The sequence below is a fragment of the Bos taurus genome, chromosome 6, assembly GCF_002263795.3.
Source record: "Bos taurus isolate L1 Dominette 01449 registration number 42190680 breed Hereford chromosome 6, ARS-UCD2.0, whole genome shotgun sequence".
NCBI classification, from domain to species: domain Eukaryota; kingdom Metazoa; phylum Chordata; class Mammalia; order Artiodactyla; family Bovidae; genus Bos; species Bos taurus.
The window spans coordinates 6,472,580-6,498,031 of NC_037333.1; the positions used below are offsets into that span (position 1 = coordinate 6,472,580).

The 25,452-nt window shown below is 42.5% G+C and overlaps 1 protein-coding gene across 5 annotated transcripts in view; it reads left to right on the plus strand.

Annotated features, from left to right (window-relative positions):
* Positions 1 to 25,452, plus strand: part of SEC24D (SEC24 homolog D, COPII coat complex component) — a 173,416-nt gene that overhangs the window by 39,855 nt on the left and 108,109 nt on the right. For 2 of the 5 annotated variants that reach the window (XM_024993483.2, XM_024993484.2), the window contains exons 1-2: positions 18,713 to 18,902; positions 21,096 to 21,254. In XM_024993483.2, the coding sequence (XP_024849251.1) occupies positions 21,137 to 21,254 (118 nt within the window). In that variant the 5' untranslated portion in view covers positions 18,713 to 18,902; positions 21,096 to 21,136. Of the gene's footprint in view, positions 1 to 18,712; positions 18,903 to 19,198; positions 19,681 to 21,095; positions 21,255 to 25,452 lie in introns of those variants that run through there. The other 3 variants (XM_059887854.1, XM_059887853.1, XM_059887852.1) reach the window with 2 other exon arrangements.

A 25,452-nucleotide genomic window follows, 5' to 3' on the forward strand; every position in this document is an offset into this window, starting at 1 on the left:
GATCATGGCATCTGGTCCCATCACTTCATGGGAAATAGATGGGGAAACAGTGGAAACAGTGTCAGACTTTATTTTTTGGGCTACAAAATCACTGCAGATGGTGACTGCAGCCATGAAATTAAAAGACACTTACTCCTTGGAAGGAAAGTTATGACCAACCTAGATAGCATATTCAAAAGCAGAGACATTACTTTGCCAACAAAGGTCTGTCTGGTCAAGGCTATGGTTTTTCCTGTGGTCGTGTATGGATGTGAGAGTTGGACTGTGAAGAAGGCTGAGTGCTGAAGAATTGATGCTTTTGAACTGTGGTGTTGGAGAAGACTCTTGAGAGTCCCTTGGACTGCAAGGAGATCCAACCAGTCCATTCTGAAGGAGATCAGCCCTGGGATTTCTTTGGAGGGAATGATGCTAAAGCTGAAACTCCAATATTTTGGCCACCTCATGTGAAGAGTTGACTCACTGGAAAAGACTCTGATGCTGGGAGGGATTGGGGGCAGGAGGAGAAGGGGACGACAGAGGATGAGATGGCTGGATGGCATCACTGACTCGATGGACGTGAGTCTGAGTGAACTCCGGGAGTTGGTGATGGACAGGGAGGCCTGGCGTGCTGCGATTCATGGGGTCACAGAGAGTCGGACACGACTGAGCGACTGAACTGAACTGAACTGAGCATGACCCCGCCCATTAGAACAAGACCCAGTTTCCCCCTCAGTCATTCTCTTCCAGCAGGAAGCTTCCATAAGCCTCTTATCCTTCTCCATCAGAGGGCAGACAGACTGAAAACCGCAGTCACAGAAAACGAACCAATCTAATCACATGGACCACAGCCTTGTCTAACTCAATGAAACTATGAGCCATGCCATGTAGGGCCACCCAAGACAGACGGGTCATGGTGAAGAGTTCTGAAAAAATGTGGTCCACTGGAGAAGGGAATGGCAAACCACTTCAATATTCTTGCCTTGAGAACCCCACGAACTGTATGAAAAGGCAAAAAGATAGGACACTGAATGATGAACTCCCCAAGTCAGTTGGTGCCCAATATGCTACTGGAGATCAGTGGAGAAATAACTCCAGAAAGAATGAAGAGACAGAGCCAAAGCAAAAACAACACCCAGTTGTGGATGTGACTGGTGATGGAAGCAAGGTCCCATGCTATAAAGAGCAATATTACATAGGAACCTGGAATGTTAGGTCCATGAATCAAGGCAAATTGGAAGTGGTCAAACAGGAGATGGCAAGAGTGAACGTCCACATTTTAGGAATCAATGAACTAAAATGGACTGGAATGAGTGAATTTAATTCAGATGAGCATTATATCTACTACTGTGGTCAAGAATCCCTCAGAAGAAATGGAGTAGCCCTCATAGTCAACGAAAGAGTCTGAAATGCAATACTTGGATGCAATCTCAAAAATGACAGAATGATCTCTGTTCATTTCCAAGGCAAACCATTCAATATCACAGTAATTCAAGCCTATGCCCCAACCAGTAACTCTGAAGAATCTGAAGTTGAACAGTTCTATGAAGACCTACAAGACCTTGTAGAACTAACACCCAAAAAAGATGTCCTTTTCATTATAGGGGACTGGAATGCAAAAGTAGGAAGTCAATAAATACCTGGCTGCTGCTGCTAAGTTGCTCCAGTCGTGTCCGACTCTGTGCAACCCCATAGACGGCAGCCCACTAGGCTCCCCCATCCTTGGGATTCTCCAGGCAAGAACACTGGAGTAGGTTGCCATATCCTTCTCCAATGCAGGAAAGTGAAAGTGAAGTTGCTTAGTCGTGTCCGACTCTTAGCAACCCCATGGACTGCAGCCTAACAGGCTCCTCCGTCCATGGGATTTTCCAGGCAAGAGTATTGGAGTGGGTTGCCACTGCCTTCTCCGAGAGGATGGCATTAGCGATACATTTAAACAGGACAGAAAGTTAAATCTCAGAAATGGAAGAGGACACTCTCCTTTCTCGCTGATAGAGAGCATGGAAGGTTGTCCTATCTAGGGAGAAGATTTTGGTTTTCCACCTTCTGCTTCCCACTTAGTGACACTGTGCCCCTGGTTTCTATAAAAATGAGATTGTAAAGCTGAAATTTGGAGGCAGAAGAATTGGCTTTTAGAGGAAAAGCATCGTGCTACAAAAACAGATTGCAGCCATGAAATTAAAAGACGCTCACTCCTTGGAAGGAAAGTTATGACCAACCTAGATAGCATATTCAAAAGCAGAGACATTACTTTGCCAACAAAGGTCCATCTAGTCAAGGCTATGGTTTTTCTAGTGGTCATGTATGGATGTGAGAGTTGGACTGTGAAGAAGGCTGAGCGCCGAAGAATTGATGCTTTTGAACTGTGGTGTTGGAGAAGACTCTTGAGAGTCCTTTGGACTGCAAGGAGATCCAACCAGTCCATCCTAAAGAAGATCAGTCCTGGGTGTTCATGGGAAGGACTGATGCTGAGGCTGAAACTCCAGTACTTTGGCCACCTCATGTGAAGAGTTGACTCATTGGAAAATACCCGGATACTGGGAGGGATTGGGGGCAGGAAGAGAAGGGGACGACAGAGGATGAGATGGTTGGATGGCATCACCGACTCGATGGACATTAGTTTGAGTAAACTCTGGGAGTTGGTGATGGACAGGGAGGCCTGGCATGCTGCGATTCATGGGGTCTCAAAGAGTTGGATATGACTGAGCGACTGAACTGAACCTGGATGATTGGAAACTGTTGATATAATACATGGTAAGAAGGCGTGGAGCCTAGAAAGGCAGAAGCTGAGAGCCAAATTCCCAGAAACTTGAGGACTGTGTACAGTGTTGGGTTAATGTGAGCCTTATCTCCTCCCCTTCCCTCCCTTTTCCTCTCCTCTCTCTCTCTCTATTTGTGTGTGGGGGCGGGGATGGGAGGAGCATATGCCTCCATGAACACATGAACTTTAAATAAATGAATATATATACATGTACAGAGCTGGCTTAAGACTAAATATTAAAAAAAACTAAGATCATGGCATCTGGCCCCATTACTGCGTGGCAAATAGAAGGGGGAAAGGTGGAAGTAGTGGCAGATTTCCTCTTCTTAGGCTCCAAAATCACTGGACGGTGACTGCAGCCATGAAATCGAAGTCAATGGCTTCTTCGCAGAAAAGCAATGACAAACCTAGACAGTGTCTTGAAAAACAGAGACATTACTCTGCCTACAAAGGTCCATATAGTCAAGGCTATGGTCTTCCCGGTGGTTACGTATGGTTGTGAGAACTGGACCATAAAGAAGGCAGAAAACCAAAAAATTGATGCCTTTGAGCTGTGATGCTGGAGAAGACTCCTGAAAGCCCCTTGGACATCAAGGAGATCAAACCAGTCAGTCTTAAAGGAGTTCAACCTTGAATATTCACTGGAAGGACTGATGCTGAAGCTGAAGCTCCAGTATTTTGGTCAACTGATGTGAAAAGACCAGCCATTGGAAAAATCCCTGACGCTGGGAAAGATTGAGGGCAGAATGAGAAGAGGGCGTCAGAGATGGCTGGATGGCATCACCGATGTAATGAACATGAACTTGAGCAAATCCTGGAAGATAGTGAGGAAAAGGGAGACCTGGCATGCTGCAGTCCATGGGGTTGCAAAGAGTCGGACATGACTGGGCGACTGAACAATAACAATACATTTACAGAGAGAGAGGCAGTGCTGATTGTTTTTTTGTTTTAAAGCTTGCTTCAAATTATCTTTTTGAAATGCAGTTATAATTCAAAATTTGCTTAACTTTTAAAATGGACTTCTTAAGGAAAATATAGAAAATGTGGAGAGAGTTTGCAACTATGCAAAAGGCACTGGAGTGCAGATTAAGAGATCTGGGTTCCAGTCCCAGCTTTGCAGAATCCATGTGAATATGAACTTGACTATTTGAACCTCATCTGGAGAATGAAAGTATTAAATGGACTAGAATGATTTTTAGGGCTTCTTCCAACTTGGACATTTGATTATCCTATGAAATCTGGGTTAAGTAGACAGGCAATCTTCACATAGCACATTAACATCTGGCAGAAGCACATCTAAAGTGTTAAGAGCAGGGAGGGACAAAGTCAGCTTCTGAAATATTGAAATTGCCCTCCTCCCACCACAGCAAATGAGTACCTTGCTTTGTAATGAAGTGAGAACAAAAAGGATCACATTATAGCAACATGAAGAATTTGTTACAGGTGAACAGGGCTAAAGGTGGCCAAGTCAATACACACATAAGATTACCAAAAGAGGAGGGCCAGCATATGAGCTGGGCTGGCCTTCATTCGATCTTCCAAGTGAGATAGATACATTTAGAGACATCATGCAATTATAATACAGTAATAAATCCAGTGAGAAGCAACCATGCTCACTGGAACAGTTGATGGATATACTTGTGCATAGTTACTTGGATGGATCACTTCTATGTGTACTTGGGTAAGTTAATTATGGGTTCATTGTAGAAAATTTGAAAAATATAGAAAACTATCAAAGAATAAAAAAGACAATGCAAGGAATTCTGAAATATATAGTTTTAGCTTTCCAACCTTTCTATTAAAGCAAAACAGAACAGGTGTTTCTGTATTTGTGATGCTTATCACTTTTACCTAAAATATCATTTAAATACATGTGCTAAAGTCATTTCCTTTAAAAGCACAAGCAGACAGAAATTTTTATCATAGTTTGTTAATCAACATTATTTTGGAAGTTTCAATGAGTGCAATAAAAATATTAAATAATTTGTAAATCTACTGGAATAAAAAATATATAGGTCTAATGATGTAGTTGTACATCTAAAAAAAGCAAATTGCAGTTTAAAGTAATAAAATAAAAAGGAGAATTTGATAGTTCAATCATATATATATATATATATATTTACAAATCAATAGCTTTTCCCTTACTGTCAACAAACAGACACAGAATGAGAAAAAGCAAACACATACAAGACAGATAGTAATAGTTAAGCTAAGAAGAAAAATAGAGGAACTATATTAAAAAAAAAGAAACAAAAAAAATACATGCTAACTTATTGAAGAGGCCAAAGGTAAAGCAATCAACAGACAATGGTCTGGGCTGGAAAATTTTAACATCACAAAAATATCAAGTCTGTAGAAAAAATATGCTAGACAGCATATTAAAAAGCAGACATTACTTTGCCAACAAAGGTCCATCTAGTCGAGGCTATGGTTTTTCCCAGTGGTCATGTATGGATGTGAGAGTTGACTATAAAGAAAGCTGAGCGCCGAAGAATTGATGCTTTTGAACTGTGGTGTTGGAGAAGACTCTTGAGAGTTCCTTGGACTGCAAGGAGATCCAACCAGTCCATCCTAAAGGAATCAGTAATGAATATTCATTGAAAGGACTGATGTTGAAGCTGAAACTCCAATCCTTTGGCCACCTGATGCAAAGAAGAGACTCACTGAAAAAGAACCTGATGCTGGGAAGGATTGAGGGCAGGAGGAGAAGAAGATGACAGAGGATGAAGTGGTCGGATGGCATCACTGACTTGATGGACAGAAGTTGGAGTAAACTCCGGGAGTTGGTGTTGGACAGGGAGGCCCGGTGTGTTGCGGTCCGTGAGGTTGCAAAGAATCAAACACAACTGAGCGACTGAACTGAACTGTATATATTTAAATATACAATTTGAGATATATACACACAGTTCAGTTCAGTTCAGTTGCTCATTCGTGTCCGACTATTTGAGACCCCATGAATCCCAGCACGCCAGGCCTCCCTGTCCCTCACCAACTCCCAGAGTTTACTCAAACTCATGTCCATCGAGTCGGTGATGCCATCCAGCCATCTCATCCTCTGTCGTCCCCTTCTCCTCCTGCCCCCAATCCCTCCCAGCATCAGGGCCTTTTCCAATGAGTCAACTCTTTGCATGAGGTGGCCAAAGTACTGGAGTTTCAGCTTTAGCATCATTCCCTCCAAAGAAATCCCAGGGCTGATTTCCTTTAGGATGGACTGGTTGGATCTCTTTGCAGTCTAAGGGACTCTCAAGAGTCTTCTCCAACACCACAGTTCAAAAGCATCAATTCTTTGGTGCTCAGCCTTCTTCCCAGTCCAACTCTCACATCCATACATGACCACAGGAAAAACCATAGCCTTGACTAGCCGGACCATTGTTGGCAAAGTAATGTCCCTGCTTTTCAATATGCTATCTAGGTTGGTCAAAACTTTCCTTCCAAGGAGTAAGTGTCTTTTAATTTCATGGCTGCAGTCACCTTCTGCAGTGATTTTGGAGCCCAAAAACATAAAGTCTGACACTGTTTCCACTGTTTCCCTATCTATTTCCCATGAAGTGATGGGACGGATGCCGTGATCTTCGTTTTCTGAATGTTGAGCTTTAAGCCAACTTTTTCACTCTCCTCTTTCACTTTCGTCAAGAGGCTTTTTAGTTCCTCTTCACTTTCTGCCATAAGGGTGGTGTCATCTGCATATCTGAGGTTATTGATATTTCTCCCGGCAATCAGGATTCCAGCTTGCGCTTCTTCCAGCCCAGCGTTTCTCATGAGGTACTCTGCATAGAAGTTAAATAAGCAGGGTGACAATACAGCCTTGGTGTACTCCTTTTCCTATTTGGAACCAGTCTGTTGTTCCATGTCCAGTTCTAACTGTTGCTTCCTGACCTGCATACAGATTTCTCAAGAGGCAGGTCAGGTGGTCTGGTATTTCCATCTCTTTCAGAATTTCCCACAGTTTATTGTGACCCACACCGTCAAAGGCTTTGGCATAGTCAATAAAGCAGAAATAGATGTTTTTCTGGAACTCTCTTGCTTTTTCCATGATCCAGTGGATGTTGGCAATTTGATCTCTGGTTCCTCCGCCTTTTCTAAAACCACACACACCTGTAAAACCATCATCACAATCATATCCTTCAACCTCAAAGGTATCTATTGCCCCTGTGTAACCCCTCACCCCCTCCCCATTTCCAGGCAACTACTGATCTACTTTCTGTCACTATAGATTAGTTTGCATTTTTTTTTTGGAGTTTATGGAAACAAAACCTTATGTTCTCTTTTTTGTTTGGCTTCTTTCACTCAACATAATTATTTTGAGATTCATTCATTTATTGCATGTAGTTCATTCCTCTTTATTTTTGAGTATTTCATTGTATGGATATACCATCATTTGTGTAGCTGTTCACCTCTTCACAGAAATTTGGGTTACTTTCAGTTCTGAACCTTTATAAGTAATGCTGTTATGAACATTTGTGTATGAGTCTTTGCATGGACAGTCTTTTTTCTTCTTGGAACATTCAAGACTGTAGGAGAAAACAGGAGAAAAATATTTGTGATCTTGAATTTAAAGTTTTAGGGTTTTCATTAAGGTTTATGTTCCATTTTGTATAATATTTTTTACAATGATGTGAGGTAGGAAGTTCAATATGTATTGAAGTTCATTTTTTGCATGTGAATATCAAATTGTTTCAATACCATTTGTTGGAAAGACAAGAAAAGTTTGTTCTCCTTTTTCATCTTTGCTGAAAATCAATAACTATATATGCTTATGTGTGATGTGAAAATCACTCAGTTGTGTCCAACTCTTTGCAATCCCATGGACTATACAATCCATGGAATTCTCCAGGCCAGAATACAGGAGTGGGTAGATTCCCCTTCTCCAGGGGATCTTCCCAACCCAGCAATCGAACCCAGGTCTCCTGCATTGCAGGTGGATTCTTTACCAGCTGAGCCATCAGGGAAACCCATATATGCTTATATTTATATATAAATATTTCTAGAATCTCTAATCTATGTCCTTATTGTTTTTGTCTATTTTGATGCTACTACCATACTGATCTGATTATTGTACCTTTTTAATAAGTCTTAAAGTCAGATGGTATAACTCCCCAACTTTGTTCTTTTCCAAAGTTGTCTTCATTAATATAGGTATTTTGTATTTCCATAAGAATTTTTGAATAGCTAGTCATTTCTAAACAAACAAACAAAACAAAACTAAACTAAACTAAACTAAAAACACCTTGCTGGGATTTTGATTCAGGTTGCATAAACTCTACAGATGAATCTGGGAAGAAATGACTCAATAGTATTAAGGCTTCCAATTCCTCAGATCTGAAGTTCATCAAATCAGATCCTCAGCTCTGAACTTCTGCTCTTGATGCCTGTTGGTGGAGATGAGCGGGACTCAGATGTGCTCCTATAGGCTGCAGGGTGCTCCAGAGGAAACAGACTCCTCTGTCATGGACACTGTGCCACAGGTGTCACCTGTGCCCCACACAGGACATCGAGAGCCATGATGAGCTCTCAGACCCGCCCCACCCCCCACCTCACTGGCAGAGTGGCATACTCCTCTGTGTCAGTCTAGACTCAACTTGCAGATCTAGGAGAAAGGGGAGAGGGAACCCTCTCCCTCCTCAGTCCAAAATAATCACCTTAGTTCTTGGTCAATAAAACACTATCCATTTTGATTAACGATAGAAACATCTGCCCCTTCAAAAGAAAACTCCACCCTTACCCATCAGGGTAGGATTTTAATGCTAGACTCCATTAAAACAATAGAATCACCAAACTGTCCACACATTTTCTCAGTTCAGTTCAATTCAGCTTAGTCACTCAGTTGTGTCCAACTCTTTGCAACCCTGTGGACTGCAGCACACCAGGCCTCCCTGTCCATCGCCAACTCCCGGAGTTTACTCAAATTCATGTGCACTGAGTTGGTGATGCCATCGAACCATTTCATCCTCAGTCGTCCCCTTCTCCTCCTGCCTTCAATCTTTCCCAGCATCAGGGTCTCTTCCAGTGAGTCAGTTCTTTGAATCAGGTGGGCAAAGTATTGGAGTTTCAGCTTCAGCATCACTCCTTCCAATGAATATTCAGGACTGATCTCCTTTAGGATGGACTGGTTGAATCTCCTTGCAGTCTAAGGGACTCTCAGGAGTCTTCTCCAACACCACAGTTCAAAAGCATCAATTCTTCAGCGCTCAGCTTTCTTTATAGTCCAACTCTCACATCCATACATGACTACTGGAAAAACCATAGCTTTGACTAGACGGATCTTTGTTGGCAAAGTAATGTCTCTGCTTTTGAATATGCTATCCAGGTTGGTCAAAACTTTCCTTCCAAGGAGTAAGCGTTTTTTAATTTCATGGCTGCAGTCACCTTCTGCAGTGATTTTGGAGCCCAAAAACATAAAGTCTGACATTGTTTCCACTGTTTCCCCATCTATTTCCCATGAAGTGATTGGACTGGATGCCGTGATCTTCGTTTTCTGAATGTTGAGCTTTAAGCCAACTTTTTCACTCTCCTCTTTCACTTTCGTCAAGAGGCTTTTTAGTTCCTCTTCACTTTCTGCCATAAGGGTGGTGTCATGTGCATATCTGAGGTTACTGATATTTCTCCCGGCAATCTTGATTCCAGCTTGTGCTTCTTCCAGCCCAGCGTTTGTCATGATGTACTCTGCATATAAGTTATATAAGCAAGGTGACAATATACAGCCTTGATGTACTCCTTTTCCTACTTGGAACCAGTCTGTTGTTCTGTGTCCAGTTCTAACTGTTGCTTCCTGTCCTGCATACAGATTTCTCAGGAGGCAGGTCAGGTGGTCTGGTATTCCCATCTCTTTCAGAATTTTCCACAGTTTGTTGTGGTCCACCCAGTCAAAGTCTTTGACATAATCAATCAAGCAAAAGTAGATGTTTTTCCGGAACGCTCTTGCTTTTTCAATGATCCAGCGGATGTTGGCAAGTTGATCTCTGCTTCCTCTGCCTTTTCTAAATCCAGCTTGAACATCTGGAAATTCACAGTTCACATACTGTTGAAGCCTGGCTTGGAGAATTTTGAGCGTTACTTCACTAGCCTGTGAGAAGAGTGCAATTGTGCGGTAGTTTGAGCATTCTTTGGCATTGCCTTTCTTTGGGATTGGAATGAAAACTGACCTTTTCCAGTCCTGTGGCCACATTTTCTCATATTTAGTTAATTCAGTCTCGTCCATAGTCCCTTTGTTATTCTAGCATATATGCCTATCTGTTGTTTCTGATAGATTAATACAATTTATAGGTATTACTTTATTTTTTGAAAATACTAATTTAAAATATGCAATTATTTGTTGGAAGAGGTCTCCTCCCTCCATCCAAAATCAGTGACTCAACTAGAGTTTGTTTTTGCCTCCTGTAACAGTTCAGAGGTAGACATGGGGTTCAAGGAGATATGCAGGGACTAAAGTCCCTTTCATCTTGTTTCTTCTTTCATTTTTCCTAGAGGATTATCCTCATGTAGATGGCTAATTTGGCTTGACTGCTACCATGTCTACATTTCAGCCTGTAGGAAGGTGAAAGAATCAGGATGAAAGGTCTAAAGATGAGACAAAGAAATTGCACACATGATCTCCACTCTGGTCAATGAGTCACAAGATGACAGCCAGTTGTCACAAAGGCTGGGGCTGCAATCTTTGGCTGAGTAATCACACACCAGCTGAAACTTATAAGAATGGAGAATATCCCAGAAAAATTAGCAGTCTCTGTGGTTGTTGTTCAGTTGCTATGTCTGACTCTGCAACCCCATGGACTACAGCATGCCAGGCTTCCCTGTCTCTCACAATCTCTGAAAATTTGTCCAAGTTCATGTCCATTGAATTGGTGATGCCATTCATCCATCTCATCCTCTGTCACCCTCTTCTCCTCCGGCCCTCATCATTTCCCAGCACCCAAAGACTTGGCTCTTTGCATCAAGGGGCCGAAGTACTGGAGCTTCAGCTTCAGCATCAGCCCTTCCAGTGAATGTTCAGGGTTGATTTCTTTACGATTGACTATTTTGGTTTCCTTGCAATCCAAGGGACTCTCAAGAGTTTTCTTCAGCACCACAGTTCAAAAGCATCAATTCTTCAGCATTCAGCCTTTTGCGGTCTATTCTCATATCCATAATGACTGCTGGAAAGACCATAGCTTTGACTAGATGGACCTTTGTCAGTAAAGGGATGTCTCTGCTTTTTTATACACTGTCTAGGTTTGGCAGCGGAAGAGGGATTGGCAAACCACTCCAGTATTCTTGCCATGACAACCCCATAAACAGTATAAAAAAAGCAGTCTCTGTTACAAATATAATATTCCAAGATCTAAATTTCTGATACTTTAATTTATAATTATAGAATTGTATTATTTTTCTAGGTAATCAAGTAAGTGGATTTGAGGAAGGAATCAAAGAAAATAATTTCTTCTTGTTAATGATCATATATTCAAGCACAGACTTCAATTAGGTTGTGAGTACAATTTCTATTTACTTCTTCCCAACTATTTTAGTAAATTACCAGGTGCTTTTTCTCGATTCAGTCATAATACCAAAAAGGGAAAGATTTGTGATAGAATATCAAATTCAGTTCAGTTCAGTTCAGTTCAGTCCCTCAGTTGTGTCCGATTCTTTGCGACCCCATAAATCGCAGCACGCCAGGCCTCCCTGTCCATCACCAACTCCCGGAGTTCACTCAGACTCATGTCCATCGAGTCAGTGATGCCATCCAGCCATCTCATCCTCTGTCGTCACCTTCTCCTCCTGCCCCCAATCCCTCCCAGCATCAGAGTCTTCTCCAACGAGTCAACTCTTCACATGAGGTGGCCAAAGTACTGGAGTTTCAGCTTTAGCATCATTCCTTCCAAAGAAATCCCAGGGCTGATCTCCTTCAGAATGGACTGGTTGGATCTCCTTGCAGTCCAAGGGACTCTCAAGACTCTTCTCCAACACCACAGCTCAAAAGCATCAATTCTTCAGCGCTCAGCCTTCTTCCCAGTCCAACTCTCACATCCATACATGACCACAGGAAAAACCATAGCCTTGACTAGACGGACTTTTGTTGGCAAAGTAATGTCTCTGCTTTTGAATATGCTATCTAGGTTGGTCATAACTTTCCTTCCAAGGAGTAAGTGTCTTTTAATCTCATGGCTGCAGTCACCATCTGCAGTGATTTTGGAGCCCAAAAAATAAAGTCTGACACTGTTTCCACTGGTTCCCCATCTATTTCCCATGAAGTGATGGGACCAGATGCCGTGATCTTCGTTTTCTGAATGTTGAGCTTTAAGCCAACTTTTTCACTCTCCACTTTCACTTTCATCAAGAGGCTTTTTAGTTCCTCTTCATTTTCTGCCATAAGAGTGGTGTCATCTGCATCTGAGGTTATTGATATTTCTCCTGGCAATCTTGATTCCAGCTTTGCTTCTTCCAATCTAGCGTTTCTCATGATGTACTCTGCATATAAGTTAAATAAGCAGGGTGACAATATACAGCCTTGACATACTCCTTTTCCTATTTGGAACCAGTCTGTTGTTCCATGTCCAGTTCTAACTGTTGCTTCCTGACCTGCATACAGATTTCTCAAGAGGCAGGTCAGGTGGTCTGGGATTCCCATCTCTTTCAGAATTTTCCACAGTTTATTGTGATCCACACAGTCAAAGGCTTTGGCATAGTCCATAAAGCAGAAATAGATGTTTTTCTGGAACTCTCTTGCTTTTTCCATGATCCAGCAGATGTTGGCAATTTGATCTCTGGTTCCTCTCCCTTTTCTAAAACCAGCTTTAACATCAGGAAGTTCATGGTTCACGTATAGCTGAAGCCTGGCTTGGAGAATTTTGAGCATTACTTCACTAGCCTGTGAGATGAGTGCAACTGTGCGGTAGTTTGAGCATTCTTTGGCATTGCCTTTCTTTGGGATTGGAATGAAAACTGACCTTTTCCTGTCCTGTGTCCACTGTTGAGTTTTCCAAATGTGCTTGCATATTGAGTGCAGCACTTTCACAGCATCATCTTTCAGAATTTGAAAGAGCTCAACTGGAATGCATCACCTCCACTAGCTTTGTTCGTAGTGATGCTTTCTAAGGCCCACTTGACTTCACATTCCAGGATGTCTGGCTCTAGTTCGGTGATCACACCACTGTGATTATCTTGGTCATGAAGATCCTGTACAGTTCTTCTGTGTATTCTTGCCACCTCTTCTTAATATCTTCTGCTTCTGTTAGGTCCATACAATTTCTGTCCTTTATCGAGCTCATCTTTGCATGAAATGTTCCTTTGGTATCTCTGATTTTCTTGAAGAGATCCCTAGTCTTTCCCATTCTGTTGTTTTCCTCTATTTCTTTGCATTGATCGCTGAGGAAGGCTTTCTTATCTCTTCTTGTTATTCTTTGGAACTCTGTATTCAGATGCTTATATCTTTCCTTTTCTCCTTTGCTTTTCGGTTCTCTTCTTTTCACAGCTATTTGTAAGGCCTCCCCAGACAGCCATTTTGCTTTTTTGCATTTCTTTTCCATGGGGATGGTCTTGATCCCTGACTCCTGTACAATGTCACGAACCTCATTCCATAGTTCATCAGGCACTCTATCTATCAGATCTAGGTTCTTAATCTATTTCTCACTTCCACTGTATAATCATAAGGGATTTGATTTAGGTCATACCTGAATGGTCTAGTGGTTTTCCCTACTTTCTTCAATTTCAGTCTGAATTTGGCAATAAGGAGTTCATGATCTGAAGCACAGTCAGCTCCTGGTCTTGTTTTTGTTGACTGTATAGAGCTTCTCCATCTTTGGCTGCAAAGAATATGATCAATCTGATTTCAGTGTTGACCATCTGGTGATGTCCATGTGTAGAGTCTTCTCTTGTGTTGTTGGAAGAAGGTGTTTGCTATGACCAGTGCATTTTCTTGGCAAAACTCTATTAGTCTTTGCCCTGCTTCATTCCATATTCCAAGGCCAAACTTGCCTGTTACTCCAGGTGTTTCTTGACTTCCTACTTTTGCATTCCAGTCCCCTATAATGAAAAGGACATCTTTTTTGGGTGTTAGTTCTAAAAGGTCTTGTAGGTCTTCATAGAACCATTCAACTTCAGCTTCTCCAGCGTTACTGGTTGGGGCTTAGACTTGGATTACTGTGATATTGAATGGTTTGCCTTGGAGATGAACAGAGATCATTCTGTCATTTTTGAGTTTGCATCCAAGTACTGCATTTTGGACTCTTTTGTTGACCATGATGGCTACTCCATTTCTTCTGAGGGATTCCTGCCCACAGTAGTAGATATAATGGTCGTCTGAGTTAAATTCACCCATTCCAGTCCATTTTAGTTCGCTGATTCCTAGAATGTCGACATTCACTCTTGCCATCTCTTGTTTGACCACTTCCAATTTGTCTTGATTCATGGACCTGACATTCCAGGTTCCTATGCAATATTGCTCTTTACAGCATCGGACCTTGCTTCTATCACCAGTCACATCAATATCACATAATAATCTTTTAATGTTATGAAGATGAGAGTACCTTCCTTATAAGTATTTTGTTACATAAAAATTAGGTTTCTTTTACCTCTTAAGTGCCTGTTCTCCTGTCTTCTTTGCTTATATCAAGAAAAGCAGTGCAATAAAAACAGAGTCTTATCTCATTTAATTCATCAGTTGGAAAATCAAATCACCAGAAATGTGGCATGAGTAAGGGCCATGCAGTCATCACAATCCAGTTTTCCTCCTACTTTTATAGTAGGTTTTTTTATGGCTACATTTGCTTTCCTCTCAAACCTTAGTCATCATCAAGAAAAATTATTAGAAATGAAATGATTGAAGGATAAGTTTCTGAGGCCTAAAATCTCACAGACTTTGTAAAATCACTGTTTGCCAAACACCAGATTTTATATGAAGATCTGCTACCTTCCATATAAGTGAAAAAAAAGGGGGGGTTGGGGAATAAGTCATCCTGTCGTTCCTCAGTTTTAAACCTGAAATGACCCCTTTAAAAAAAAATCAGAATAAAAGCCAAACTCTTTTAAAATGACCTAAAGCACCATCTCCTTCCCCTCTTGACCCTCCCATCCTACAACTTTCCCCGCTTTCCCTGAGCTCCAGCCTTGCAGATTTGGCGGTGTAGTGTCACACTGCCCACTCTGTGGCCAAAGCCATAAACGCTGTAGAACACTTGGAACAAGATGCTGAGATAGTCAGAAAGTAATTCTACCTAGGAGTGAAAGTGCTGGGTCACATGGTCACTCTATGTTTAACATTTTTCTCTCTCTTCTTGAATCAGCTTTGGCAGGTTACATTCTCAACTGGTTTCGGTTGTAATTTTTTTTGTGGGGGTGACATTGCATATTTTATTTAAAAAATAAAATTTCATATAGAGTGACAACATTGTATATAGGCTAAGAGCATGGCCTTTGAAGTCAGACTGTCTGGGATTTTTTTGTTTTGTTTTGTTTTTACGTACAGTGTAGAGAATTAAAATTCCAAGAGAAATGAAAACATATATCCAAACAAAAACTTCTACATGAATGTTCATGGCAGAATTATTCATAATAGCTGGAGATGCAAGTAGGAACAGGAGTCTGGTCCCTGGGTCAAGAAAATCCCTTGGAGAAGGAAATGGCAACCTGCTCTAGTATTCTTATCTGGGAAATCTCATGGACAGAGGAGCCCGGCAGGCTACAGTCCATGGAGTCACAAAAGAGTAGGCCACCAGTTAGTGACTAAATAATGACAAAAACAAAACCTAAATGTCCATCAGTCGATGGGAGGATAAATGAAATCTGCTATATCTACACAATTTGGCAATAAAAAGTACTGAAACATACTACAACACGAATGAACTCATAAAATGATTGTCACAAAGGACTCCATTTATATGAATGGTCCAGAAGAGGCAAATCTATCAGTAGAAATTATGAGTAATAGTCAATTCTAGCTCAATAAAGCTTTTATTTTTAAAAAATAATTCCAGAACACCTTGGTGTTGGGGCTTGATGAACACCTGAACTTTACCGTTACTGTTATTGTTTGTTAGCCCACCATGTACCCTTTCCCCAGCCCCACTTAACATGGCCTAATTTACTATGCTTCCATGTATTTAACAAAGCCCAGATCTTGACCATTTCAGCTTTTGTAAATACAAAGCTTCTTCAAATTGTAGCTTTGGAATTAGACATCTCCAAATTTATTAAGTGACATAAATGCTTCAGTTCAGTTCAGTTCACTCGCTCAGTCGTGTCTGACTCTTTGCGACCCCATGAATTGCAGCATGCCAAGCCTCCCTGTCTATCACCAACTCCTGGAGTTCACTCAAACATGTCCAGCGAGTCGGTGTTGCCATCCAGCCATCTCATCCTCTGTTGTCCCCTTCTCCTCCTGCCCCCAATCCCTCCCAGCATCAGAGTCTTTTCCAATGAGTCAACTCTTTGCATGAGGTGGCCAAAGTACTGGAGTTTCAGCTTTAGCATCAGTCCTTCCAAAGAAATCCCGGGACTGATCTCCTTGCAGTCCAAGGGACTCTCAAGAGTCTTCTCCAACACCACAGTTCAAAAGCATCAATTCTTCAGCACTCAGCGTTCTTCACAGTCCAACTCTCACATCCATACATGACCACTGGAAAAACCACAGCCTTGACTAGACGGACCTTTGTTGGCAAAGCAATGTCTCTGCTTTTGAATATGCTATGTAGGTTGGTCATAACTTTCCTTCCAAGGACTTAGAGTATGGTAATTCTAACTTTCCAAAGGCCACCTATCAGAACTCTGAGTTGTTGTCAGGAAATTTCTTCTTTCTATGTGGTCTTTTGCAGAGTTGACTCTCTTCCTTCTTTTCCCTTTAAAGTTATAACAGAAAGACCTTAAGAACACAGAACACCAGCACACAGATGTTCCCTGTGAGTTCACCTTTCAATTATGATATGGTTACCAGAGTGACCAAGTTAATTACATATGGAACATCAGAGCTGATCTCAGGTAGAAATAGCTCAAGTGAAACCCAGGAGGGCTGGGAATCCAGGCTGACCCTCAGGTCTAGTGAAGGTCAGTGTTTCAACCACAGGAATAAGCTAAGAAGTTAGTCACTTAAGCCATGGGCACTAGGGGCCATGAGAAGGGAAGGGGGACTGAAACCAGAATAGGGAAAAAGAGATTTGTGATTAGGAACTCCAGTCACTGGTGGACTTGTGTGGTTAATTACTATTTTCGTCATTTGAAAGTTTGAATATAAAGCAGTAACATGAAAAATGCAGAACCAGTTAATAGAGAATAGTACCTCAGAGTAATATCAAAAAGAAGAGAGTATGTGGTGAAAAGAACTTTGGGATTAGAATCAGAAGGCATGACTTCCAACTGACTCTAAGATTAGTAAGTCATTTCCATTTCCCGAGCCTCAGTTTATTAATCAACAAAATGATTGGGGTTGAATTCAGTCCTCACTGAATATTTGGTTGAATATCAATCTCTCTCAAATCCTTCCCAGCTTTAAATAGTTAGGAATGCAAAACTGTCTTAGAACTGAAACCACAAATTGTTTCTTTCTGGTGCCCTGAGCAAGGGGAGAGATCAAATGTACAAATCCAAATTTTGTGGTTTTACAGGAGCTGCAAGCTAACCAAGTCATCACTGTGTTCCCAATTCCAAGTGATTCTTTCCTACATTGTGACATGGCTATGATATGAAAATTTTTATTTTTTTTAATTGCTTTTTCAAGTTGCACTGCTTCAGCTTAGGTAGAGCTTCCTAAACTCCATCAGATATTTCCATCATATTAAGAATTTAAGAAACCTAATGTAAAACAATTTTCATTGTAGATTTTTCAAACCTGACCAGTGTTGAACTGGACGTAGGCAGATTCAACCAGGTTAACCACACGTTAACATCTTAACAAAAGTAAAATGGGGAAAGGGACCATTAGTCTTCACTAGGCTGGAACAGCATAAAATGCCTGCCAAACTCATGGAGCATTTCAGCAGAAGCATCATGCTCATGCAAGTTTTTACCTAAACATATCATCAGTAAAAGAAATTTGTCAAGTCGCTTTCACTTTCTTGTTGCCCAGAAAAAAGTGTATTTTGAGGACAAAACACTGGTCTGGTGGTCCTTTTCTAAGTTTGAGCAAAGTGGTAGCTACACCAGCCTTGGATTGGCTGAAGGCCTATTTAGCAGTGGGGGGTTGTGAGAAAGCAGCCAGATGGTACTGATTTTTAAGGTTACACAGAGAGGTCAAGCTCCACGTCTTACACAGGTTGCCCTTCTCAGCTCTCTCTCATAACACTGAGTGCTTATACATGGAGCGATCCCTGTTTTGGGGTGGAATCAGTCATTCTACTTTACAGACAACGAATATGCAGACATTCGTTGAAGGAATACACAGAAATCTAGCAATCCTAGCTTTGGTGAAGACCCCCCTTCCCATACTTTTAGCTCGGACGTCCTTTCCTCGGTTTTTGCGCCGCGTTGACAGCTGTCTTGGGCGTTGCTTTCCTCTGTAGTGCCTCGTGGAGTGAGTCAAGTCTCTACACGTGCCAGATTCGCCTCTAGACTGCAATCTCTTCGAGATCCCGAAGCGTGTACCTTCCCATGTCGGCAGTGCAGAACCCAAAATATCCTAGTAAATATTATTATAAGCATCATTGTTACTAGTAAATATTATTATGACTCAAGTAATACGTATTGAATGAACAGCTGAACCTGCAACCTGTTGAATGAATGAATGTACCCTCAATACAAACTCCCTCCTTCCTACGGGAATCCACGGTGAAACTGTGGCTCTAATTTAGCCACAGCGTTAATATCTTTGACCTGCTGGAGGGAAACGAACCAACAAACAAAACAGGAAGGGGAGAAAAGAGCAAAAAGAGGAGGACGCTCAGCCAGAGCGCGCGCCGCGCCGGGCGGCGGGAGCCGCCCCCGCCCCGCCCCGCTGGCGTCTGTGCGCGCGCGCCGCCGGGAGCGCGGCCGCTGGTCGGAGCCCGGCGCCGGGGGCGCGCCACCGGGAGAGGCTTTGACGTGGCAGTTCCCAGCCCGGCTGCAACTCGGCGAGCGAGACCAGCCTGCGGGGACGCCGGCGCGGGGCGAGGCGAGGCGCGGCGCGGCGGGAGCAGCGGCCGCCGCGGGAGCAGGGTCACCCGGGCAGCCGGCACTGCGGCCAGAGCGCGGGCTCTCAGAGGCCCGGCGGCGGGCGGCTGCCAAGCAGGTAATGCCGCGCCCAGCCTGGCTGCGCTGCGGCGGGACCCTTCCCCAGACACAGTTGTGGGGGTTGCGGTGCCAGGCTTGGGGGTGCGGTGGGGCGGTGGCGAGAGACAGGATGCTCACCTGTGGCGGGGCAGCGGAGGAGACCTCCTGCTTTGCTCCTTCAGTCCTTTCGTGTAGTTTAATACTGGGGGGCGGGGGGGTGGGGGGGGCGTAGGCATTTTTTACCCGCCCCCGCGCCCGTATCTTTGTGTCTGGAGATGCTGAAACTCCCAGGTTAGGGTCCTCAGTAGCCACGGTATTCCAGCGTTACTGCCCGCGGTGTTTTTATCTCCGTATCAACTTAATTTCCCCTTCCTTGGAAGGAGGGAATGCTGGAAATACTCATTTTGTGATAATGGCAAATGTATCCTCAAGCTTCGGGACAGCCTGACAGTGAAACTGATTTGTCCAAATCCCAGCTGGGTCCAGGGTAAGACGTGCATCTGGTGAGAACGGGCGAATGACAGCGGGCTGGGGGTTGTCCTGGGCTTGGAATCCCAGATTTTGAGGCTCGGCCTGCTCGTGCCAAGTGGCTTTCTGCCATGTTGCCGCTTGAAGCTGAGTCAGGTTTCTGTAACTTGGTGCTCCAGTGTGAGGAAGTTTGACGTGGCAGACTGGGTTGAGTGAGAAAGCAAATTCCTTGCCAGGACCGGTTGAAGAGGCACCCGACTGCTTCCTGCTCTTTCGAGTGAACATCCCTGCCTTTCCTTTCTGTCACTCAGCAACAGGCTGCTGCGTAGGTGTGTTCCTGCTGACTTCCTAAATGCACTTGGTTGGATGAGCTTGACCCAAGCTCAGGCTGCCACGTCTCTCTCCGCTAAGTGGGAGGAGGGAAGATGTGTTGTCAGTAACACAGTGGACCCAGGGGCCTATTACTCCTCTTTTTTAGATCTCCCCTCCCAAGGAGAATAAAGTGATCTTACGGTATTTTTACTTCAGTTGCTTTCATTTTGGAATCGTATAGTTTAACATGAAATTGAAACCAAATGAATGCAGTTTCCTGAATATGTTTCAAACCTTAGCCGGTTTCACTGACCTTATAGTTTAAAAGATAGCATCGTAAAATAGCAAAAGGAAAAATATTCCAATGCTGGGTGAAGAAAGTGGAAAGAAATTGCAGAACCGTTGTTTTTTATCTGGAAAGGCTTTAGAAGCTTCATTTTGTAAGAGAGAACTGACGCTCAGAGAGGTTCTTCAGCTTATTCTGTGTCACACAGCTAAGGATGAGCAGATGTGTAGTGTAAACCCACTTCTCTTGCTGGGATTCAGAGCTTTTTCTGTTATAATTTTTCTTCTTAAGACTAGTTCTATGAAATGCCTCTTCTTTTATGAAACCTGGAGGAAAATGTCAGCTTTAAAAACGTTGATGTTTTGGTTCTGAATAGAATCAAGATGGATCTATTGTATTTGTGAGCTGTGTGTGTGTGCTTAAACACATGTACAATTGGACTTTTCCCCCTTCATTCTTTAAATATATGTGCATGTATTCTTAGAGGTGTGGTATTTAAATTAGAAAGAAAGTCTGTCGTCTTTGCCTGAGAAACCACTGACAACTCTCAAATAGTTGTAGGCTGCCACTCGGCTTCATCAATATATGACTCATAAAATCAGTCCATTATCAACTTATTTTCTACTGTATCTGTTGGACTTTTTTCCCCCCGTTATCCTAACTGCCTTGTTAAAGTTAGTAATTAGGATAGCACTAAAATGACACAAGTCAGAACATCCAATTGCAGGCTACTGGCAAGTCTGGTCAGTCAGTGACATTGACATGTGGTTATTGCCAGTGACACTCTCTATGCTGAAACAGGGCCCTGGAAACAAAAGGCACCAAGATAGTAGATACATTTATGAGAGACTCTCTGTGACACAGTTTAGGCTTACAATGAGAAAGGGATTGGCAGCTGTTATTCAGGATTTAATGCCTGTGCATTTGCCTAGGGCTATGGAAGTGAGTTACTGAGTTCCATAGAGCTGTGGTTAGAGCCTTTTTAGGGGAAAATAATATTGTTTGATATGAAGCTGTCTCATGTACTTGATAACTGTACCTTTCTTCAGACTATTGTAAACATTTATTAACAGTGTTTATATTTTTAATAACATTAAGTGACTCAAACTCTCATGTTGATGTTTTTTCTTTTTCCTTCTGTTACAGGGTTCTTTCATAGAACTATTCCTTGGAATGATATTTTCATAATGAGCCAGCAAGTTTATGTGGCTACACCTCCCTATTCTCAGTCCCAGCCTGGAATTGGCCTTTCTCCACCGCATTATGGGCACTATGGGGACCCGTCTCATGCAGGTTCTCCACCAGGTAAGGTGCACTATTTTGACGCGTGTGTGATTATTGAATCTCAAGCTCGGAGACATAAGATATTCTTAAAGAGCAGCTTTGGAAGAGTTGAATGTTAATTATAGACAATGCAGTGGTTTGAGCTTATAGGATTATTTGGAAAAGCCTATCTTATCACTTTGGTTTTTGCATAGAGGTTTATTTTTTAAATATAGATGAAAACAAAGACACTTCCTGAGTGTCTCGTTTTTACTGTTAGACTTGCTCTTATTATTAACCGGTAGTGTGAGGTTATTACAAACACTAAAACCCCCACAAATTATATATACATACACATATATGTGTATATATGTATGTATATACACTATATACTAAATATATGTATGTTAAATATATACATATACTAATATTGGAAAAATCTCATTAGATTTGTATGCTGAAGTTTATTCAGTGATGATAATAATAAGAAAAACATGGCCTTGCTTTAAAATCATTATTAAATAATATTGGTTGCCCTAAAATTTGGTGCCCAGCAAGGAATCTTGGTTTTTGGAGCAGAGGTGGGAGAAGGAGTCATGGAGTGGGACTCCTGTTGCTCTTATGGCAGCTGACATGATAAGATCACCTCCCATTTTCAAGGGGCTGCCCTGAGGGGCCAAGTTTCAGGGTCGGCAGGGAGGCTAATAATAGCTTGTTTCAGTGCTGATGACCCCAGATTCCCTAAAAATATTTGTGAAAGACAGTTCTTGGGACTCGCTGTGTATAAATAATTGAGTATCTCTGGAGGTTTACTAGGACTGACTCAGGGATATAGGATCCAGGCCTTGCTGGGTAGCTTGTGTGGAGTGCAGAGTCAGCCAGGGGTGAGGAAAGCCTCTAGGGAGGCTTGATGGTAGCAGCCACGCACAGTTGCAGCAGAAGATGCTGTGAGACTGAATTTCCTGTGGGAAGTCGCTCTTCTTCTGACTTAGTCTGGGTTTTAAAAACCTCCAGATGAGGCATCGTCATCTTGTCCAGGTTCAGTCCTCCCCATAACATTTCTTGATCTGGGTCCTGTAAGAACCATTTAACCCATCTTTCTCCAATTTCTTTTCTGTCTGGTGGTTCATTCCCCCTCAGCATTTATATATAATTATCATTATGCATTGCTTTTTTTTTTTTTTGAGTGCTTATCATGTATCATAAACTGGCCCTAAAAGAATTATGTGTATAATTTTATTTAACCCTCATTCAATGCTGTTCAGTAGATTATTAGCCCTATTTTGCAGCTAAGAAAACTGGATGTCTGAAATACCATGATTTATCCAAGGTACAGAGCTGGTGGTGTAACTGGGATTCACACCGCAGTCCCTTGAGAAAACAAGCAGCAAACTTGAATAGACACCTAAGTAAAACATTCAGTGTTACTCACTTTTCCTCCTTCTCTTCACAGCCATTTCTTAAGTCCTCAGTCCACTCCCTCATGCCCCATCCTTGCCTCGCAGCCCTCCATGGCTCAGTGTATTCTCTTCTCCATAGCCTGGGCCCCGTCCACCCTTCCCCTTCTCCCACTAGGGTTGTTGGTGACCTCCTGTTACCAAAGGCAGTAGACACTGTCTTGTGCTCTTGAATTTGACACCGTTTACTGCTTTTGTTTGTACAAAACTCTTTTCTCCTTTGGTTTCAATGACTCTGTCCTTTTATTTTTCTTGGTGGCTTTCTGGACAGCTCCTCTAAGGGGTTCCCACTTCCCCACATGACCCTTAAGTGGTGCTGATTCTGCTTCTTTGTTCTGGCTTCACCCTTCTTTCCCTCTCTGTAGATTTTTCCCTTAACTGTGTTATTCCATATGAAGGGCTAGTCTCTCAGATCTTTTCCTCCAGCCCAGATGACTTTCTTAAGGTCCAGATCTGTATTTTCAGTTGCCAACCTGTTTAGGTGGGTATATTAAACTCATCATGTCCAAAATAACTTAGTATATTTTTTCACAAAGCATGTTTTTTCTGGCATTCCATACTCACCGAGCAGCTATCATTCATTCAGCTATCTAAATTAGAACTTCTCACTGTTTTAAAAAATCTCTCCTTTTACCTTCTATAATCCAAATTCTTTTGGGGGTGATTGTCAATCTTTTCTTCCTGCTTCCTCCTTTCTACCCGGTAGTCACTGTTCTTGCTCCAACCATCCACCTCTCACCTGGATGACTAACGTTGTCTCCTAACCACATCCTCTCTCCAGCCTTTCTCCAAACAGTCCAGTCCTGTGTTCTGTTCATTCAGTCGCTCCCTCATGTCCGACTCTTTGAGAAACCATGGGCTGCCGCACGCCAGGCCTCCCTGTCCATCACCAACTCCTGGAGCTTGTTCAAACTCATTCATGTCCATTGAGTCAGTGAAGCCATCCAACCATCTCGTCCTCTGTCTTCCCCTTCTACTCCTGCCTTCAATCTTTCCCAGCTTCAGGGTCTTTTCCAATGAGTCAGTTCTTCACATCAGGTGGCCAAAGTATTGGAGTTTCAGCTTCAGCATTAGTTCTTCCAATGAAACTTCAAGACTGATTTTCTTTACAATTGACTGGTTTGATTTTCTTGCATTCAAGGGACTCTCAAGAGTCTTCTCCAACACCACAGTTCAAAAGGATCAATTCTTCGGTGCTCAGCTTTCTTTATGGTCCAACTCTCACATCCATGCATGACTACTGGAAAAACCATAGCTTTGACTAGGCAGACCTTTGTTGGCAAAGTAATGTCTCTGTTTTTTAAATATGCTGTCTAGGTTGGTCATAGCTTTTCTTCCAAGGAGCAAGCATCTTTTAATTTCATGGCTGCAGTCACCATCTGCAGTGATTTTGGAGCCCCCAAAAATAAAGTCTGTCACTGTTTCCCCATCTATTTGCCATGAAGTAATGAGACCAGATGCCATGATCTTAGTTTTCTGAATGTTGAGTTTTAAGCCAGTTTGTTCACTCTCCTCTTTCACTTTCATCAAGGGGCTCTTCATTTCCTCTTCCCTTTCTGCCATAAGGCTGGTGTCATCTGCATATCTGAGGTTATTGACATTTCTCCTGGCAATCTTGACTCCAGCTTGTGATTCATCCAACCTGGCATTTCACATGATGTACTCTGCATACAAGTTAAATAATCAGGGTGAGAATATACAACCTTGACATACTCCTTTCCTAACTTGGAACCAGTCTGTTGTTCCTTGTCCGGCTCTAACTGTTGCTTCTTGACCTGCATTTAGGTTTCTCAGGAAGCAGGTCAGGTGGTCTGTGTTGGAGGGACTTTTATAGCCTGTAAATCTAATTCTGACTTTCTTCTGTTTCAGGCCTTTCTGGCACCTCCAGAAGCTGGTCTGTGCCTCTGTTCAGGGCCTCTAACCTGTCTCCCCGCAGGGTGTGCCCTACCCTCCTCCCCCAGACTCAGTTTACCTGTGGGGCTTGCTGACGTTTCTGACCACTTCCCGTTCTTCCTCAAGCTCATTCATAAACCTTCTCCTCCTGTGTTCTCCAACCCCTGTGTGGCTTTGCTGCCAGTTACTGCACTGTGTGTCACAGATGTGCCTGAACAGTTCAAAAGGTCCTCACTCAGCGTTCGTTCAACAAATGAGTGGACGACAGGCTGCTGCATTCATCAGCCAAGTACTCAGGAGTTCACAGTGCTAAAGCACCATTTTGTTGAATTAGATCCTCATGCTTTAATTTAAACCTCTTTCTCCTTATCAGTTCTCAGATACCAGGCTATCAGACTCTGTCTGTATACATACCCTTCTGTAAATTCTGGTATATTTGTTTAATGACTTAAAACTGGCACTAAATTACCCTAGCCTATCTTTCTCTGTGCTGAATGACCTTAGATCTCTTAGTCTTCAGTCATCACATACCTTCTTTTCTAGTCTTTTGGTGTACCTTTTTTTTTCTGTGACAGACTCAGAGAACTTAGCTGTAGTTCCTGGAACTATCTGTTCTACCGTAGATCTGGCCAATGACAAGTCTTGGTTTCTATGTCTTACATACCATACTGTCCTTTGTGCCAGTTATGTGATGCTAGTGCTCTGCAGTGACAATGTAGCAGGCCTATTGGGTGAGCAAAATACCTGTGGCGATGCAGCAATGAATAAAACGAACCCAAGCTCCATCCTGACAGTACAGACTTGTCTAGTGGGACATGCTTTAAGGAAATTGATGGTGACAATGCAGGGGACCAACCATTTTGAGGAAGTAGAGGGTGGAATGGAAGCTC